Here is a 20666-nt window from a genome sequence, read left to right as displayed (position 1 = left end):
AACGTGAAAAAACTCGTCCCACGGGCTCATTCTCCCACTGATTATTTCTTGTTCTCCCAAACTCCCTTTCTATTTCTTAAGTATTATGGCCGGAAGAGTGCAGCTAAATTACTTTGCTTGGCTATATTTTCGGTACTCTACAATATTTCGTAGCCAGACTCGGCAATTTTACTAATTTCAGTATGCTCTTTATAGCTGTGGTGATTTTGCTACCTAGATAACAAATTGGTCTGTTTTGCAAGTGGTCCATATTCCACAATCTCGTAACCGGAGATTGGATATTTCGAACTTTCAACAGCCAATCAACAATGCTGATATATTGTTAGACTGTGCTCGTGCATACACGCACGAGCACCACGACCTGGCACGTTGCAATTTTAGTATGTTTCACTTATTGCCTTTGATTTTTTGCTTTTAGGTCACCTGTATCACAAAGAATGCAGTTCAGAAAATTATTGCTTGGCTTGTTTCCACAATGAGCTTCAGATACCTTGCGCGGATGCGCAAACGGGTGCTACTGCTGCGGTCTTCTTTTAATTAATTCTGCTTTTCTCTTGGCTATATTTTCGGTACTCTACAATATTTCGTAGCCAGACTCGGCAATTTTACTAATTTCAGTATGCTCTTTATAGCTGTGGTGATTTTGCTACCTAGATAACAAATTGGTCTGTTTTGCAAGTGGTCCATATTTCACAATCTCGTAACCGGAGATTGGATATTTCGAACTTTCAACAGCCAATCAACAATGCTGATATATTGTTAGACTGTGCTCGTGCATACACGCACGAGCACCACGACCTGGCCACGTGGTTCGCCACGAACGAAAACAATTACCAATGATATATGATATTTACGACCAAAAGAGTCATGTGATTGTCACTGAGACTGAATCTTAGACTGAGCAGTGAGCACATACGATTTGTCATACATATTTTTTGCTCAAAGGAACCAGCCAGCTTCTCGTGGTAGATGCATGCTACTTTATATATCCTCTCCTTCGAAGTAAATCGTTCGTAAACAGTGGATTTTACATTTTAGTCACACGCGAGGCTATACGCAGGTACGTCTTGTTTAAAAAGTATTTTATTTTTTTATTTATATGCATTGAATTATTAAAATTGGACAAGCAATCAGCATCCTTTATTATCGAATAGTGTATACATAATACATATTAATCTAATGTGACCGATCAACCTTTTCATATCTGATGTTGTTTCTTGACTCTGTATTATGTTCAAACGCCTGTATGGAAATACATACAAATTTCTGTGTTTGTAAATTAAGTTAACCTTTAGCCTATGTTGTTTGTGCCAAGTTTATTGAAGGTTATGTGGTAGGGGGGGGGGGTAGCCTCTTACCCATATGATTTATAAGGATTGAGGCATCCTTTTTCTTAAATTATGAATGTTACAGTGGTGTAACTTGCAATCATTTTGACAACTTACTAATTTGCTTATACTGTGATGGAAGCCAGCTCTCGACAGAATAATATCCCAAGGTATATCAGATAAAGAGACTGGAGAAAACATAAAGATTTTTAAATGATGGTAGACACACAGAGTATATTCTGTGAGACAGACATGCAGAGTGCACTGTGTAACATGGCCAATAGTGTTACATTCAGCATCAATACTATGGTTGGCTGAAGATATAAAGAGGTCCCCCACCCATTATGGGCCTAGTGCAATGATAAAATGCCAACAGGCCTCAACCACTTTTTATCCACATCAATCCATACAATCAAAAGTGGGTTTCTCAGCTTGGCTGAATAAAATTCTTATTAATTTATAATGCTTTAATGACCGTATTTGGTATTCTAATCACAGACGCAGTATGATTAGATAGAGAAGAATTTTGTGTGTCACATACAAAGTCAGAATATGTTATGTAAGATGGTAAAATTTCTGTTTGTAAAGACTAAAGGAATAAATGTTGAAACTAATTTTCATGTAGCCATTGAATATCTGGAATGTCATTTCTTTTATTGTACTTTGCCATTTCAAATCCAAATGTCTTGTATACCTCTAATTTACTGCTGACTATTCATAACTTAACCATTCTTTCTAGTTTCTACCTGCATGCGCTCATCAAACCTTAGTTTAAATAAACATGACAGTTTCTGTTCCTGTTCCATCCAAAAGAGAAAATGATTTCATAATTTATTTCAATTTTTAGATGGCCAATGATAATGAGCATTCATATCAAAATGGTGCTGATGAAAGTCTTCTGCCACCTAAAGTATTTGCAAACAGTTCATATAGTGAAACAAACCAGTTAAAAGTTTACAAGAAAAGATGGTATATCTTGCTTGTGTACTGTATGAATGGTGTCTTGCAGAATGCAATGTGGAATACTTGGGGGCCAATTGAAGCCAGTGCAAGAGCCGTTTATAAATGGGATAGTTATGTAATTGACTTACTTGCAGCGTGGGGCAGTATGACATATTGCATAACAATGGTACCATTTGCATGGGTTATGGATGTCAAAGGTACTGTATGTATTTCCGGTAATTAGTATAGTGGATTACTTAGATCTATCTAGAAAAAGAAAAATTGTCCCTATAAGATAAGGTCCTCAAATACAAATTCTCTACTTTTCTGGCAGATTTTTGCACTAAAATAAGAATTTTTACTGAATTTCTCACTCCTTGATGCCCTCCCCAGTTCTTTTGAAGGCGTGTTTTGTCTGCGCGGAGTTAACGTCTTTACAGGGAGCTGGGTTTTTTTATTAGAGTTAGCTTATTTTTCGCGGTGTCGTTATTGTCGTATCCCAGTTCCCGATTTCCGAGCTAGGGGTTTGACACTGTGGGTCACTGTGACACTGTAGCTCCGTTTACACTGCACTCAATTTATTGGCACGCCACGGCTAAAATTGGTACCCTTGCTCAATTTTTTTAGTGTTCAGGCCACCAAAACAAAGGCCAAGCACAGATGAAATGGGCACGGGTACCTATTTTAGCCGTGCCGTACCAAAAAATCGAGTGTAGTGTAAACGGGGCTTGTGAGTTTGACCTATATTCGAAAACGAGCAAGAGGCCTGTGGCGAGGTACACGAAAGTGAGGCCAGTCAGATTTTATTTCTTGTAATTTGAAAATTGTGGGGTTATTTTACTTTGCTGGACCTGGAGTTTCTCTCAATCAAAAATTCAAAATCTACAAATAAACAAATGATCTTGGAAGTTTGGCAGTAGAAAACCTGACTAGCTTCGTTTTCGTATAATTCGCAACAGGCCTCTGCTCTTTTTCGAACAGGACTACTGTATGCATCTGGGGCCGGTTGTATCAAGCCCGTTTAGCTTAAACGGTGGATAAGTTCAAAATAGAAAACAAGTCTATCGTTTTATTCAACAAGCAAACTAAAGGTTTTTTACCTTAATACAACGTTACTGTTTACAACTACATATTCATTGCATAAAATTCAAAATGATTCATTCAAGAGAGATGTAAGAGTGTTATTTAATTTTGACTTATCCACCGTTTAGGCTAAACGGGCTTGATACAATCGGCCGCTGGGTGAAAGATGTGCTAATAACATTTCTCTGTTGTATTATCTAGGTTTGCGTGTAACGATGTTGCTCTCTGCAGGATTGCAAGTTGTTGGTTCTGTATTAAGATCCATTCCCACGGATAATACCCAAGTATCGACAATCTTAATACACTGCGGTCAAATTATGGTTGGTTTGGCAGGGCCGGTGGGTATGGCTGCTCCCCCTCTCTTATCGTCGACATGGTTCCCGCCACATCAGCGCACCACTGCTACAGCAATCCTGACCGTGGCTGGTTATGTAGGTACAGCAGGGTCATTTTTAATAGGACCTGCATTCGTTGACGACGTGAAGACGACAGATATTCCAAAAGTCGGTGATAACTATCGATTGAATACAACAGAAGAGGATAAATACCAAAAACAAATCAGCTCTCTCCTATATTTTGAAGCAGCTTTGCAAGTGGCTGTGTTTATTTTAATTGCCGTATACTACCCGTCAAGACCGCCCATCCCTCCAAGTGCTTCTGCAGGAACAGGACGGATTGATTTTAAAAATGGCGCTAAAGCACTTTTTAAAAACTACAATTTTCTTTTATTGGCGATGATATATGGAGCGAGTACGGGTGTTTATGGAGGTTGGTGCTCTGTTCTGTATCAAAATTTATCAGATTATGGGATATCAGTTGATGAGAAATTTGCGGCATGGCTGGGATTTGTCGCCGTCATAAGTGGCGCTATCTCGGGTGTTCTATTTTCATCGTAAGTATTTGAAACTGTTTTCACCATCTAATCTCCGAGAACAGCAAATTCAGGAAGTGTACAGTATTCACGGAATTGTTTATATTTTTATTTTCAGATTCGCCGATCACTTTTCAGGGCACTTGAAATCATTCCTCATCGTGTTCATGGCGCTGTCGTTTTTTACAACCGTATCAATTTGCTACATTTTCACCGGCGTTTTTGCATTTAACAAGATCGTGGTATATGTTATGTTTGGATTGAGCGGATTCTTTTTGAATGGCACAATTCCCTTCTTTTTTGAGCTTGGAGTGGAAATTACATATCCAGTAGCTGAGGGCATTACCTCTGGTGTAACAACGTTCTTTAACAACTTTCTCCAGGCAATATTCTTGGTTGTCCCGTTGGGTAATTTGGGTACAAAATGGATGTTGTGGACAACCGTAATCACCTGTGCTGCTTCAACTGTTCTTTTGCTTTTTGTAAAAGAAGAATATAACAGATCATCGGTCGACCAACGGGCTAGACGCGGGTCTGATTATACACCTGACACAGTTAATTCATGATTATCTTATTTTAGAAGCTGGTTCCATGTAACATAATTCGTCGTCATTCACATGTCGTAATTTGTTGTAATTCGGTTTTCATGTGTCGGATTTCGCATTGCAACGATTATTAAACAACGAATTACGACGTGTGAATTACGACAAATTATGTTATTAATAATTACGACAAACCAGCCTTAACACAACGACGAATGACAATATTCCAATTATGTTTTCAATCAATGGAAAAAGCTAAAGTCTACTGCTCGGCTTGAATAATGACGATACATCAAGAAGTAGCCATGCAGCATACAGCTGTTTTTCACATAGCGCAGTCTAGAAAATTATACATAAATAAAATAGCAACGAATTAAAAGAATTGAATTTTAATTGTTATAACACGCTCTGCACTCAATGTATTGAGCACTCTGTGTTCTACAAAAGTCTATTTGGAATATATATATATATATATATATATATATATATATATATATATATATATATATATATATATATATATATATTTAGTCAAGTTCCTACTTTTCTCTCCGTTGCCATAAAGGGAGAGAAACGTCGACTTCCATCCTTGTGGCAAAACAGCTATATGGGCGGCCTCTCGTACACAGGCAGATATTTAAACAAAAAAATCACTTTTTAATTTAGTTGCAGTACCAACAGACCCCTTTACAACCTGATTGGCTAGGCTTTTTTCCGCAGCCTTAGTAAGCACATTTTGTGAAAAGTTTTACAAGGTAGCACAATTAACAAGATACATATGTGTACAAAAACGTCCTTCAATGCGTTTCTACTGATATTTCTTTGGCTTTTTACCCATATTTTAAAACCAATGCACTTACAAAACCACGCAAAAAGGCCTGGCACGATCATTTGGAAGAGTCCGTAATAAATAATAGACATATAGGGCACAACATCAGTTGTCAAAACAGTCCTGAGTTGCCGAGATGTTGGAAAGACAATTGTGATCAAAATGTGATCAGTACAAATTTAATAATAGAGCATCGACACCAAGAATCACCGGGTCGAGAATTGCATTATTCTAATACTCAGTAATAGAACTGAACTCTCGAAAATTTCAAAACCAATTGCTAAGAAAAATGGCTTATAGAGATTGAAATACTGGAAAGTGGGGAAATTTATGCTAATTTTGCAATGTATCATAAAGTTAAATAATCGATTTTTAGAATTTTTTATATAATAAAGTAAACGATTGTGGTAGCTCTGAAGCAAGACTGTTGTTGGTCCTTATTTAACTCCATTCTCAAACTGTGCGAAATTTCAGTACAACAGAGTAATGCAAGAATATTTATATGACGAACTGCCTTTGTTAATATCTATAGGAACAACTTCGTCTTGAATTTCGCAATTCCCCCTATATGGCTCTGGCCTGAAGTTGAAAGACAATGGCTAGTTATTGTAGTAACCTTTTACAAATAATAGATATGACATTAATCATATTACTAATTAATATAACATTCTTATTGTGAGGATTCAAATATATAACTATAACACAACAGTTATGTGGCTCCTTCGGGGTACAACAGGTAGTCAACACGCTTCTGGAATTGGGGAATGGGGGAATAGATTCTCAAATTCGTCGATCCCCCCTTCTAAAGATAGCCATTCGCAAACATCTCTCGGCTTTTTCTGAAAAGGTAACTCTTTTACTATAAAAGAATACATAAAATAGACATATAACTCGCCAGTGCTTTTAAAAATGCCTTCTTTTCTTTTCAGTTCATCCAATGTCAACGGCCGAAATCGCTGCAAGCACGCGTTAGTAAGTAGTAACAGTGACACTGAAAAACAAAGAAATGCAATCATCTACAATATCACCATCTACAACACAACGAAATATGAATTACACCCGCGGAAACAATGTCGTGCACCCAGGCACCGACAAAAACGCCATCAAATAATGAAAATTAATACACAACGAAAACAACATCTTTTCAATGCTTATTTCCCGTGGTAAATGGTAAATGGTATTTATTATACATATTGATAGCAGATAGGCTAAATTACAATGTGTTTACAATGTATAAGACTTTTGTTAGTAGTGAGTGGAGTTTGTGAGACTTGCATGTTCCTTATAAAGACATACATGTTCTAAGATCAACGCACATCTCTTGCAGTGTCTTAAGGTTGCATTGCTGCAATGCTTGGTTATATATTCATATTCTGGAAAGATTACTTACAGCGCTCCATGACTTTGGATCTGTAATAGAGATCACATGTTGTTTGGCCCCAACCAACCTTTTTATCTTTTTTCACCATGACTTTGGATTAAGTTTGTTTATCGGCTTGATCTTCTCATCGTAATACATCGTAATTTTCCCCTCACGAATAGGCTTTATGACCTTTATCTCCTTTCTGTATCATTTCCTTTACTTACTCTATCAAACATAAGGTTAGTTCGAGAAAAACACGCACCCCCTCGCCAATTTCTCCAGCATTAAAAACACAGGAGGCGGTCAAAGCGACCGATAAATCGATCAAATAGACATAGGCCCTGTTTTCATGCAATTACTTGCCTCGGGGCAGAAACTGTCCCGCCTCTAGTTGTAAAGTATACTTGCGTTCACATGTAGTTCTTTACTGCCCCGGGACAAGAACAGACCCGAGTGACCCGCCTCTAGAGACAGGGGCACTCGCTTTGCCGAGGCAATATTTTACCATGCGAACGCACGGAACAAGTACCCCGGGATAAATATCAGTATTTTCAAAACTGGCGTCCAAAGAAAAACGTACTTCTGTCGCCACAAAGACAGCAAAGAAATGGAAATGGTCGGATGAAATGTTAAAAAGCCTTTTAACATACTTTAAAGAGTTGAAAACCGTCAAGGAATTCGAGGGTGTTGATTTTGAAGCAGATCTAATAGTACTCTACGAAGAAATACGGAAAGCAATGGCTTGTAGCTTCGACGATTTTGGTCCAGTTAAAATATCTGAAAGTACAAAATCAACTCAAGAAATACGATCGAGTGAGGGAGAAAATAAAAGCTGTCAGGCAAGATTATCGCGTTGCTGTCAGCCTGTCAACAATGGCACAATTTTCCGCCATAATTTTAATTGTCCCGGGCTTGTATGAACGAAAATAAATTTTGTCCCGGGCCAATTTGCCCAACAAGTTGCCCCGGGTTCATGAAAACAAGGCCATATAGATTTGCGTCCCCCAATGATCTTACAGTTACTGATTTCTTCTTCTTTACACTCAATTGCATCTTATCGTTAAGTTTCCAAACAATACGTTTATGATCAGATGTTCCGATAGGCGGTAATACCTCAGGGTCATCATACATAAACTGACTTATGTATCTCATTCTGTGAGTACAAGATCCAGTAATGCATTGCCCTTGTTGGCTTCTTCACCACTTGATATAATACTTGACACTGGCGCGTAATTGATCTATTAAATATTAAAGCCATTCCTGTACCTGGCCTTTCCGATTTCAAGGTGTCATAGCAAAAGCAAAAGTAATCGTAAAAGTTATTTAAAGCTTCCCGTTCCAGCAATGGTGGCATATATACACAAGCAATTGCAATCCTGGAAATATGCCTTGGAAGCCAAATCGGCCTCACTGAACCCAGAGACATTCATATTGTTGATTGTACGTTCGATAGGTTCTTGCGAACCTTACAGGGCCTGCTTTCCCGTACATAGATTTGTGCGCCTTCCCCCCCCCGCCTCTGCCTAATTATCTATCTTTCCTAATTGAGGTTAAAGCTAGTGATGTTCACAGCTTCATCACCCACCCAAGCATGAATACCTTTTTGTTGAAACCTGCTTGCACAGCGGAAAGGCTGAGAACTTCATTTAAACACCGGTATAAAACTTCTGAATCTGCTATATTCATCGTATGGTATTACACCAAGTATCTCGAACATTTCCTGAATCAAAATGGCGTCTGTGTATTGCAAAATTGCAAAACATGTCACTTCATCGAAGTTTCGAAGATAAAATGCTCGAAAACTGCAGGTTTGTGAAGGTGAAAACAAGTGAATTTAGACTTTCTATGATTTATCCTAATTTTATGATTTAATAATATGATTTATTCGGAAGGGGGGCAACAAAACTGAACGATAATCGGCCACAGAATACGGCCTACACGCCTAAAAACGATCAGGTTGATGCAATATTGATATGAACAGGATGAAACAATGTTGTGCTGCCCACATTGTTCAGAGTTATTATCAACATCGAACAATATTGTCACACCCGATTCAGTTTCAACAATATTGTTCAATGTCGTTGACAAGTGTGAACAATAATGAAAGAACAACATTGTTGCATGCTGATAAACCGCAGGCTCAGAGTTTTTAGCCGTGTAGACTTCTCGGATGGATTGCAGAGTACCCCACATTTTTTAAGCGATCCTTTAAAATACCATGGATACGTGGATACGCAGTTAAATTAGTTTTTCTAAATTCGAGGCGCGTGAATGGGTAAGATTGGAAGGATAAAATAATAAGGCATGTGAAATATACGACGTAAATGTAGGTGGATACGCAGTCGTTTAATATTATAAAGAACGAAGCATAAGTCAACAAGACGCCTGTTCTGGCGTTAACTCCGGCGTGGCGCGCACGTGCCAGTCTTCAATATAAAGCTTCTGAACATAAACAATACAGTTCATACTCATTTAGATGCCTTGCCAACCTAAATGTTGTTCGATGACTTCGATCGCGACATTCAGAAGCACATCGTACTTTAAATAGCAGCGATATTATTAAAATAGAACCAGAATCTACATGTATTAAATATATTCTCACCCCATGTAAATCTAAACTTAATTCAACAGCATCAAAAGAGCGGTTTATTTGTTCCTCTTGGAGGAATTGCCGTATCATGCGAGGCTTGCGAGCGAAATCGAATCGCGCATCGGAAAATTAACGAAAGCTGTGCACCACAACTCTTGGGAGATAAGACTGGGACGTAGATAAATACGGTCACATACACATTTCAAATACTAGTATATTTCGCGCCAAAACACACTTGCGACGACGAAAAATAATAATTAAAAAAAGGACCTAGACGAATTTTCAACTTCGTCGCTGACGCCGGGGTAATAATACATGAGAAATATATCAGTGACGTTTATAAGTGAACATGCACAATTCAACGAGAACGAACGACTATGCAGTTATGTTAATAAGTGTTATGTTAATATAAAACAAAACACATTTGTACCAAACTGCTTGTACACATTTATAAATACATAATTACAAAGATCTTACTTTTTGGATAATGCAAATAATGTCGAAATGACGTTCAACCATTACACATTTGATGTTAGGACTTAGGGCTTCGGTTTATACGTTTACGGGTAGCGATATTTTACTCAATGAATTTCTCTGTAATTATTCACATGTTTAATCATCCAATTTTTGTTTGGCTCGACCTTTTACAAATAAATTGAATAGCCATGCCATAATTATGCTGTGTTTTCTTTGGGGATTCATCCCTATTTACCTTCATACGGTTTAAGTGTTTTCAAAACAAGACAACTGTTTTCTGAGATTGATGACTTAGAAGCAACCGCGACTGCTTTGCACTTGATGACTAATTGTTGACAGTTTTATTCAATTTTTTTTCTGAATACTTATACGTGCGGTTAGAGCAAGTATTGAAATATCGTTAGAAACCTACATACTGTAATATTGAACGACGAGATGAACCCTTTGCAATCATCCGCCTTGTTAATTGAGAGTTTCAACAAATTAGTATAACAATATAGCCCTTGCGGCCTTAAAATTATACTCCTTTCTTCGTTTCCTAACCTTACAACTTGACGAGGAGGCATTGTCCGTAGCAAAGTTAGCGACTTCAAAGCTGTTTGCAGAATATTTTAAAAGCATTTAATTACATAGCAAGCAAAGGGCTATACACCACTCTCAAGAGTGCATTGCTTAAAATATACTTGGCAATTGATATCATCACGGTTATTGACACGCTAAGTGTTCAACTTTTCCGTAAGCAAGTCGTCTGGGTTTGAAGTCTTACATATTTGTTCCTTGTCAGTGAATTGTTTATGCTAATCGACTTGGAACGAAATAAAATTATCACATTCGTCTAAGTGCTTGTCGAATATTCATATTTAAGGTCTCATCCAGTAGCCACGCGAGTTTAAACGAGTGCAGACAACTGAGTCGCTCGGTTAATGAGGCTACTCGTTCGTTCTCGTTGAATTGTGCATGTTCACTATATAGACGTTAGTGTATTTAGTCAAGTGGAATGGATTTCGATATTTTCAAGTCCAAAGACTACCACAGCTAACGCAATATTGGCTGAGTTCTTGTGGCGTTATGAGCACAAAGGAAGTGACCTATTTTTGAAATTTCTTGTAGACGTTAAAAAGATGTATGGAAATTTTTAAAGTGGTTATCAGGTATCCATACTGTAATTTATCCATACTTTATTTACAGAAATAGCTAAGTAATGTAGTGTTTGAAAGCATATGAATCTTATTATTGCCCTGCGATAACAAGTATATTATGCATATATTCTGAATAAAAATTTCCCTAATTACTCCGGCGTCAGCGACGGAGTTGAAAATTCGCCCTGGTTTTGTTTTGTTGTTTTTTTTTTTTTCTTATTTTTCGTCGTCGCAAGTCTGAATGGCGCGAAACATTGTAGTATTTAAAATGTGTATGTAACCGTATTTATCTACGTCCCAGTCTTATCTGCTAAGAGTTGTGGTGCACAGCTTTGGCTAATTTTTCGATGCGCGATTCGATTTCGCTCGCATGATACGGCAATTCCTCCAAGAGCAACAAATAAACCGTTCTTTTCACGCTTTTCGACTAAGTTTAGATTGAATTGGGGTAAGAATATATTTAATACATGTAGATTTTGGTCCTATTTTAATAATATCGCTGCTATTTCGCCGTTTGACAAGATGATCAATGATGTGGTCGTGTATGGGCGCGTTGAACGTCGTAGTTTGCACAGGATTGAACATTTAATATAACTATATAAGCGCGAATTCCAAAGGCAAAGTGTAAGACAAAGCGAATATATCATGCGGTTTATTTACATTTTTGAACAATTGAACTTCTATACTTTTTAAAGTACAATGTCCTTTTGAATTTCGCGATCGAACATTTAGGTTCGCAAGGCATCTAAATGTGAATATGAACTGTATTGTTTATGTTCAGAAGCTCTATATTGAAGACTGGCACGTGCGCCGGAGTTAACGCCAGAACAGGCGTCTTGTTAAAATAACAGTTGGTTACTGAGAATGTCTAAAATTTATGCACGTGCATGACTATAGACATAGTAGATTCAAAGAGATTTTGATTTTGCTTTAGTATATCGTTTCTAATTAAGACTAGTAAAGGTTTCTATTTTATTCATACTGATTACTGAAGCCTATAGAATGGAGCCATTTGACCTATAGTCTTTAATGCTTCAAAAAGTCCACAACGCAAAAGGTCTATAACACAAAACTTGTGGTTTGACTGCCTGACCAATGTGTTATGGGTATGCGAATTTCCGCTGACCGTATGTGATCGCTTATAAATTTAAAACTGCGAATCCACGTATCCGCGTATCCACTAAAATATATAGCTACCCATATATCAATCTCACCGCGTATCCGCGTATCCAGTGAAACAGTAGCCAGACAATATGATATCATTAGTGGAGGGTATTCTGCAATTTAGCCGACTTTTCGTCCCAAAGAATGGCGTGACCATTACATATAAACACCGCGCGCCCTAATGGAATACATAAATGAAGAATGTTACCGTAATCACTTGCAATCACATTGACAACTTACCATCAAGGCAAGCTTCAGAGTTCAGACAGAATAATACATCAAGGTATTCAGATATTAAAAGGAACTGGAGAAAACCGAAAGACCTTGTCCCCCAATGTTTGTATGATATTTGCTGCTTTACATAACAACAGAAACAGAGAGTATGATATAGTTATATTTAACTAATTTTGCAGGATTCCTTGCTTTGGAAACTATACATGTTTATAGTAAACTGCTCTACTATATGTTATTTAATATAATTTAAAATGTACCAGTCATATTGGCTACAACTATTCAACCATTAGGCAAGCAAGACAAAATATTTTTTGCATGCCATGATATTTACTCTGGCAAGCAAGCTAGAGCTAGAAATAAAGCCAACATCAATACTATGGTTGGCTGAAGATATGGGAAGAGCTCCAACTCAGTAAGAGCCTGATGTTGTGATAAAACTAAATATGAACCAGCTTAACTTTTCCCAACTAAACCAAATTAATCCATACAATTAAAAGTGGGTTAGTCAGCTGGCTGAATAAAAATCTTATTATTATGCCTTTAATGCCATATATGGCATGCAACAACAAAAAGACTGCAGAAACTAAGACAAGTAATAGAAATATAGTCCAATATCGCACCTTATGATATGTATATATTTCGTGTTAATCTGTTACTAAGAGTTAATAAAATAGACCGGAAAACCTGCAAACAATAACTGGGAACAGCGTTTCAAACGTTCTACTGTTACTGCATGGTTCACAGTATATGGCTATGGTTTTGTCTGCCGTGTGTGAAATAAAACAGTGAGTGAAGGCGGTAACTTAAGTTTCCTTGCAACTTGCAATGCAGTTCTACTCCTGAGGCATCTAAAGTTCTGAAATACGAACATTTCTTGCGATGCGCTAACGTGTTCTTAGCATTTCGAAAATCTAACAAATTAACATCCAAATTATAATTTGAGAGTTGAGAGTTGCAAGCCGAATCGCCTTGAGGCCCTGTTTACAATAGACCGGATTCGCATGGTCACGACATCAAAGCCATGTTAAAATAAAGCGAGTGATCACCTCAAAAATTTGATAGCGTGATAGCATAGCGAAATGAAAAGTTCTGGCGACGGAGATACGGTAAAACAATATAAACTGATTTCGTGCGGTATAGTGTAAGCGGGGTTTGACTGTGTGAGTCGCATTGTGTAGCCGAGCTATTGTGGTGATGATGACATTGTTTTACCTTACTCTGCGGTTTGAGTCATAAAGTCGTTCAAGTTTAATATTCCTTTCCTTTTACCGTGTCGAAAACAATGGAAAGTTTTCATTTAAAAATAACGGATTCACAAAATAACCTTTAAATTTGTATTAGTTAACATTCACCGAAGGCTCTAAACGAACGTAAATTTAGTTATGTAAATTTCTAACGTATGAAGTTAAATTCTGATTGGCAGCATTTGTAATATATGTAAATGTTCATATGCACCTATCGTTTATACTGTAGAATGTGCAAATTCTCAAAAATTTATTGTGCTTTAATAATATGCAACTGATCTATAAACAGTGTCTGGAGCTCGTTCGTTATGCACTGATCTCAAATGTTTTTATCACACTCTCCAATATATCTCTAAAAGAGATATATGTCCCCATATATCTCTAAAAGAAATATAATTATGTCCCTATATATCTCTAAAAGAGAGATATATGTCAAAAGAAACTAACAACAACAAGTTAATAAAGTCCATTAATACAGTTTCTCTCAGAATAGTACTCCATTTCCTAATGTTCATCTTCAACGTCTCGGGCGATGTCTCTTATCCTTCCACGGCTGCTGCTCTGCGTGGTTTGAAGGGTTCCACGCTGGGGTCAAGGAGTACCATCGTAGCAGTGGGACCAAGAGGTGTTTTAATGTCACAGGAGAGCTCCAAAGGGTAGAGGGATTTGACAGCACGCTCCGTGACACTCTTGCCAGTACGTACTTTTGCTCTCCGTACACAACCATCTTTACCAACTATCAACCTTTCGATAATACCAAGCAGCCAATGATTTTTGTTTCGTTCAGTGGAGTTGATGATAACAACTTCGCCAACGGATATATCACTCCACGTCCCTTTAGATTTCAACTGATGTTTTTCGCGTAGGCTAGATATTTGGTCGAAGATATTCGGTCGTCCATCTCTTCCACATTGCCTTTTTACACTCCAGGAGAAATTTCGCTCTTTTTCTCAAATTCTTCTCTTCTATATGGTGAGTGTTAACTGGGTTATGGGTAGGATGTTGGCACTAACAAACAACAAGGAATTCGGTGTTAGGGGAGGCAATTGTATGTCCTTTTCCATGTATGTTAGTGGTCTGTTGTTGAGGGTGTGTCGAGAAGCACTTTGGTCAGCTCTGTCCACGACAGGATAGCTCGTCGTCCTACAACTTTATGGTAGGCAGATTTCATGAGCTCGATCAGGCGTTTAAATTGCCCGCCCCGTGGTGGCGCGACTGAGATTAATCGTTGAAAACTTCGTCTCTTTGAACTTTATTGAGCCATTTGCCCGCCGCTGTGAAGACGAGTTGACCGCTAGATAGGCTTGAGACATGCCACTGATGGTTCCTGGCACAGTAACTCATCTGTGGTTCCTGGTGACATCGAGGTCCAGTCGAAGCTAGTGTGTTCAGCTACCGGATCACCATTGCCCACACGAAGACATCCATCTGTTCGGATCTTAGAGAAGTCGTTAGCCTCCACTATCATGTGTACTGGTAATTGAGATCGTCATTGTCAACATGATGTGGCTTGTCTAAAGTGCGCAGCTCTGGTTTTCCGATCTCAGTAACGGTTGCATGAAGGCTAAAATCGCCATTCACTGGATCAATATCAACCTCGTAAGTTTTCAATTGTGGTTACTCCCATAAGCATGGCGATTTGGCGCACTCTTGAAGATTTAGGGTCAGCTTTCACACTGAGACTCGCGAACTTGGACGAGACATAGCTAGACATGACCGACCCCGGAATCCAAGAGGGCACGAAACTTGAATGCAATTTCCCAGGCGCCTCTTGTTCCTGATGCAATTTTTGTTCCGTTAACAGTCTCTCATTTCCTTTAGCTTTCGTGCGATTCGTCTTAATTGTCGGTCACCCTCCGCCAAATATTTCTCGAATTTCTCTATTCTGAAAGACTGAAAGAATGAACAAATAAATGCTGGAACTAATTTTTATGTCAAGAGCTTTGAGTTTGATCTTGAATGGACTAACGATGACTACATTATTCTTTCCACATGCTCTCACAAACTTTTTTTTAAAATTTCTGTTCCTGTTCCATCCACTTTGTTTTCTGTTTCATGTTAGCATGATACATGCAAAATGTTAGCACTCTAAAGTATTTTTTGATTGCATCCTATTTAATGCATGCATGATTATGATGCATGATCATGATGGCTGGTACTTTCTTTAATTCTTGATTACCTAATTTGCAATTAACAATATAAATTACCCAGATTCAGAAGTAACTTGGTGTAAACACCATTGTGTTCACAGAATATGAAAATGAATATGATTTCTTAATTTATTTCAATTTCTAGATGGCCAATGATAATGAGCATTCATATCAGAATGGTGCTGATGAAAGTCTTCTGCCACCTAAAGTATTTGCAAACAGTTCATATAGTGAAACAAAGCAGTTAAAAGTTTACAAGAAAAGATGGTATATCTTGCTTGTGTACTGTGTGAATGTTATCTTGCAGAATGTAATGTGGAATACTTGGGGACCGATAGAAGCAACTGCAAGAGCCGTTTATAAATGGGATAGTTATGTAATCGACTTACTTGCAGCGTGGGGCAGTATGATGTATTGCGTTACTATGGTACCATTTGCATGGGTTATGGATGTCAAAGGTACTGTACATATTTCTGATTTCTAGATACAACGTATTTTTAGTAAAAATGTCTTGACTTTTCGGGGCAGTTAGGGTCGCTGCCAAATTTGGCTGGTGTTTAATGATTATTTATTTATTTCCTTTAATTTACTTACCATACTTTACATCCCATACTGTGTCAAATTCTCCTCTTGTTAAGATAACATGGCACATTGCCCTCAAAATGTGTATACAAAATGTCTATGAAATAATCTTCGCTGAGTTCGCTCACCTGCGCACGTGGGTGAAGGATGGAATTGTTTTATGCTAATGACATGTTATTGTTGTATTTTTAAGGTTTGCGTGTAACAATGTTGCTTTCTGCAGGAATGGCGGTTGTTGGTTCTGTATTAAGATCCATTCCCGTGGGGAATACCCAAGTATCGACAATCTTAATACACTGCGGTCAAATTATAATTGATTTAATGGGACCAGTATGTATGGCTGCTCCCCCTCTCTTATCGTCGACATGGTTCCCGCCACATCAGCGCACCACTGCTACAGCAATCATGACCGTGGCTTATTATGTAGGAACAGCAGGGTCATTTTTAATAGGACCAGCATTCGTTGACGACGTGAAGACGACAGATATTCCAAAAGTCGGGGATAACTATCGATTGAATACAACAGAAGAGGATAAATACCAAACACAAATCAGCTCTCTCCTGTATTTCGAGGCAGCTTTGCAAGTGGCTGTGTTTATTTTAATTGCCGTATACTACCCATCAAGACCGCCCATCCCTCCAAGTGCTTCTGCAGGAACAGGACGGATTGATTTTAAAAGTGGCGCTAAGGCACTTCTTAAAAACTACAATTTTCTTTTATTGTCGATTATATATGGAGCGAGTACGGGTGTTTATGGAGGTTGGTGCTCTGTTCTCTATCAAAATTTATCAGATTATGGGATATCAGTTGATGAAAAATTTGCGGCATGGCTGGGATTTGTCGCCGTCATAAGTGGCTCTATCTCGGGTGTTCTATTTTCATCGTAAGTATTTGAAACAGCAAACTCAGAAAATGTAGAGACTAGAGTAGTCGTAGAATTTTTTTTCATATTAATTCTGAATATTCGACTCAATTTTTTTTGCACAAAATGTTTTTTTAAGAAAGATATTTTTGGACAGCTAAATGTCTGTGGAGTGTCGTGATAACTTTTCCCTGCATGCAACTGTGTTCCGGAATTGCATGCATTCCAAACTCATCAGGTTGTGATAAACGAGGATAAATGACACTTCCTGTTAAAACACAAAACATTAAAACATTGCCCATTTTCAACTGAAACTTCAATGTTTCTTGGGATTATTTGCAGGCTTCATCTGACGTCGATTGCCTGTGTTATAATAACTTTTAAAATACAACATTCAAAGTACGCGTGTGCTGATTGGTAAAGAAGCGTGTTTCGTTAGCTGTTTAGGAACACGGGAATTTTCCTGCCGAAATTGACAAGCGAAATTGTACAAAAATAAAATTGTACAAAATCTTTTTATTAAGTTGTGTTATAAAAGAAATAGAAAAAATTTTCTGTGGTTATAATGAATTCAAATTTCTTATAAAAAAAAAGCATCAAAAAGCTATAGTCATCAGTGACTATCACTTCAGAAACAGTGAACTTTGATAAAACAGAATGAAGGGAAATCAATAGCCACCTCGAAATTTATACTAAACAGTTATATACGACTTTTGAGCTCATTGTCTAATTGTTAAATATGGTGTAATGAAAGAATTGTTTTTCGCTGATAGTGGCTCGGAAATAGGATTGATATACTGGTGCATGTGTCCCCAAGTGTCTCTTGAAAGTATCATTGGTAAATTTGGCGCAAAATATACTATATAACTATATATGTTATTTACCGAGGGACGTTTTTAAAACCGTGAGCACATCTTTTTTGCATCAGGACCGCTTGTACACGCCATTTTAGAATATTAATACGCCAACAATTCACCTTTATCAGCCAATCAAAAGGCAATAGTGTTAGCAATAATAAAAATAGCAACTAAATCACGACAAATCGATTAAATAACCCAACTTTTTGACAGGCGTAAAAATCCAAACTAAGAAGTTTTTATGTATTGTTTTTTATTCTCCTTGCATTTCGGATTGCTCTAGTGGTTAAAAGATACACAGTTAAAAGATAAAAAGACATATTCCCTCCAATTTAATAGTTGTACAATTTGTAAAGTCAACGAAACTCGATATCTCAAAAATGCAAAGAGATATCTACTATCAGGTTAAATGATATGAGAAAAACCACATAAATTAGCACTGCATGGCTAAAATGGGAACCCGTGTCCATTTTTATTTCTGCTCAGGCTACCAAAACAAAGGCTAGGCAAGGATGAAATGGGCACGGCGAGTGTAGTGTGAACGGGGCTAAATATAGTGTCAATATCTCCTTTTTTTCTTCCAGACTCGCCGATCACTTTTCAAGACACATGAAATCATTCCTTATCGTGTTTATGGCGCTGTCGTTTTTTACAACCCTATCAATTTGCTACATTTTCACCGGCGTTTTTGCATTTAACGAGATCCTGGTGTATGTCGTATTTGGGTTAAGCGGATTCTTTTTGATCGGCACCGTTCCCTTCTTCTTTGAGCTTGGAGTGGAAATCGCATACCCGGTAGCTGAGGGCATTACTTCTGGCGTGACAACTTTCTTTAATAACTTCCTCCAGACAATATTCTTGGCTGTCCCGTTGGGTAATTTGGGTACAAAATGGATGTTGTGGACTACCGTAATCACCTGTGCTGTTTCAACTGTTCTTTTGCTTTTTGTAAAAGAAGAATATAACAGATCATCGGTCGACCAACGGGCTAGACGCGGGTCTGATTATACTCCTGACACAGTTAATTCTTGATGACCAGGATACATTTAACAGTGACAACGACGAATGACAATATGCCAATTGATTAAAAAAGCTAGTCTTTTTTGCTTGAATAATGACGATACCTCGAAAACTAGCTAGCATATAGCTGTTTTTTCATAAAGTTATGGCACTATAGCGCCCAGAAAATTACTAGGCCATGAGTATTATACACTTAATGTATGCTCCCGAGGGAAATAGTGAGTTTTGTTTTCCCAAGAGTCTGAATGTTTCCCGAGACGAAGTCGAGGGAAACATTGTGACTCGAGGGAAAACAAAACTCACTATTTCCCGAGGTGTAGCGAACATTAAGTATTTTGTTATATAGGAACAAAAACATACATGTTACACAACAATTTCATTTCAAAAAACTTTGTTATGACAATATGCGGGCAACAATTTTTCACTTGTTTCCCTGGCGGGAAACATTGCATTTATTTAAAGTCATGTGACTACGAATGAACCAATCACATTTAAAATACACAACACCTATATAACAATAAATTTTATGCTAGGGGGTTTCGTTTTAGACCAATCAGCAAGTTTGTTTACATTTTCAGTAACCCAATCAGAATGCATAAAATTTGACTACCCAATAATCGGGCACATAATTTATCATTCTACATGAAGTTTAAAAAAGTTTGGCATTCTGATTGGCTTTGCCTAAAAAATGTAAAAAAAAATTGATTAGTTTGAAACGAAATTCCCCACTGTTCTATACACTTACATTTTAAAATGGTTTTCCCGCGTACCATTTACATCCGTGCGTACACACGCAGGATGCAAAAAAACCTGGGAACGAGGATGGTGCCAATCGTGCCATGCTAATAGAGTGTACGATCTCGTTCCTCGAGCCCGCGATTCTTCTAGCGAGAAAACAAAGGCTCTTAGGCTCTGGGATAATCGAAATCAGAAATTATTCGGATTGGTCGTTCACGCCGTTTCAATTTTGAAATACAAAAAATCGTTACAAACCGGAATTTGGATTATCCCAAAGCCTTTGTTTTCTCGCCAAAGGAATCGCGGGCTTGGGGGACGAGATTGTAGAGTGTAGTATAGGCATGTTGTAAAACGTGGACTAGACTGGACTTGTAAACTATAGACTGAACTTGTAAAACATGGACTTGTAAAACACGGACTTGTAAAATATGGACTTGGAATTTTACTATTTTTAGGACCTAGTGAGCTCTTTTTAGCCGTGTGGTAATTTTTACCATGTTTTACAAGTTCATGTTTTACAAGTCTATGTTTTACAAGTCCATGTTTAAACAAGTCCATCTTTAACAAGTCTATCTTTTACAAGTCTATGTTTTACTAGTCCACGTTTTACAACATGCTTGTAGTGTAACGGGTCCCATATCATCATAATA

At 37.7% G+C, this 20666-nt stretch overlaps 2 protein-coding genes across 6 annotated transcripts; both read left to right on the top strand.

Moving 5' to 3' along the window:
• The first annotated feature begins 109 nt into the window (after positions 1–109).
• On the top strand, positions 110–5207 carry LOC114527417 (solute carrier family 49 member 4 homolog). 3 transcript variants are annotated; one of them, XM_028549044.1, is made up of 4 exons: positions 110–1060; positions 2176–2488; positions 3555–4245; positions 4343–5207. In XM_028549044.1, exons 2-4 carry the CDS (start codon positions 2176–2178, stop codon positions 4788–4790), a joined length of 1452 nt encoding a protein of 483 aa, XP_028404845.1. In that variant the 5' UTR covers positions 110–1060; the 3' UTR covers positions 4791–5207. The 3 variants fall into 3 exon arrangements, with proteins under 3 accessions (XP_028404845.1, XP_028404848.1, XP_028404846.1); XM_028549047.1 differs by lacking the exon at positions 110–1060 and adding an exon at positions 1094–1181; XM_028549045.1 differs by lacking the exon at positions 110–1060 and adding an exon at positions 1202–1887.
• Positions 5208–8681: 3474 nt separating this feature from the next.
• On the top strand, positions 8682–19537 carry LOC114527408 (solute carrier family 49 member 4 homolog). 3 transcript variants are annotated; one of them, XM_028549033.1, is made up of 4 exons: positions 8682–8766; positions 16102–16414; positions 16732–17422; positions 18843–19537. In XM_028549033.1, the coding sequence occupies exons 2-4, from the start codon at positions 16102–16104 to the stop codon at positions 19288–19290; spliced, it is 1452 nt and encodes a 483-aa protein (XP_028404834.1). In that variant the 5' UTR covers positions 8682–8766; the 3' UTR covers positions 19291–19537. The 3 variants fall into 3 exon arrangements, with proteins under 3 accessions (XP_028404834.1, XP_028404835.1, XP_028404833.1); XM_028549034.1 differs by lacking the exon at positions 8682–8766 and adding an exon at positions 12443–12611; XM_028549032.1 differs by lacking the exon at positions 8682–8766 and adding an exon at positions 13517–15405.
• Positions 19538–20666: the final 1129 nt, after the last annotated feature.

This window comes from Dendronephthya gigantea, unplaced genomic scaffold (genome assembly GCF_004324835.1).
Source record: "Dendronephthya gigantea isolate DGI-Jeju-01 unplaced genomic scaffold, DenGig_1.0 000044F, whole genome shotgun sequence".
In the NCBI taxonomy this organism is placed as follows: Eukaryota; Metazoa; Cnidaria; class Anthozoa; order Malacalcyonacea; family Nephtheidae; genus Dendronephthya; species Dendronephthya gigantea.
The sequence above is the reverse complement of the archived record's forward strand: the minus strand, read 5'-3'. Positions and strand labels throughout refer to the sequence as shown.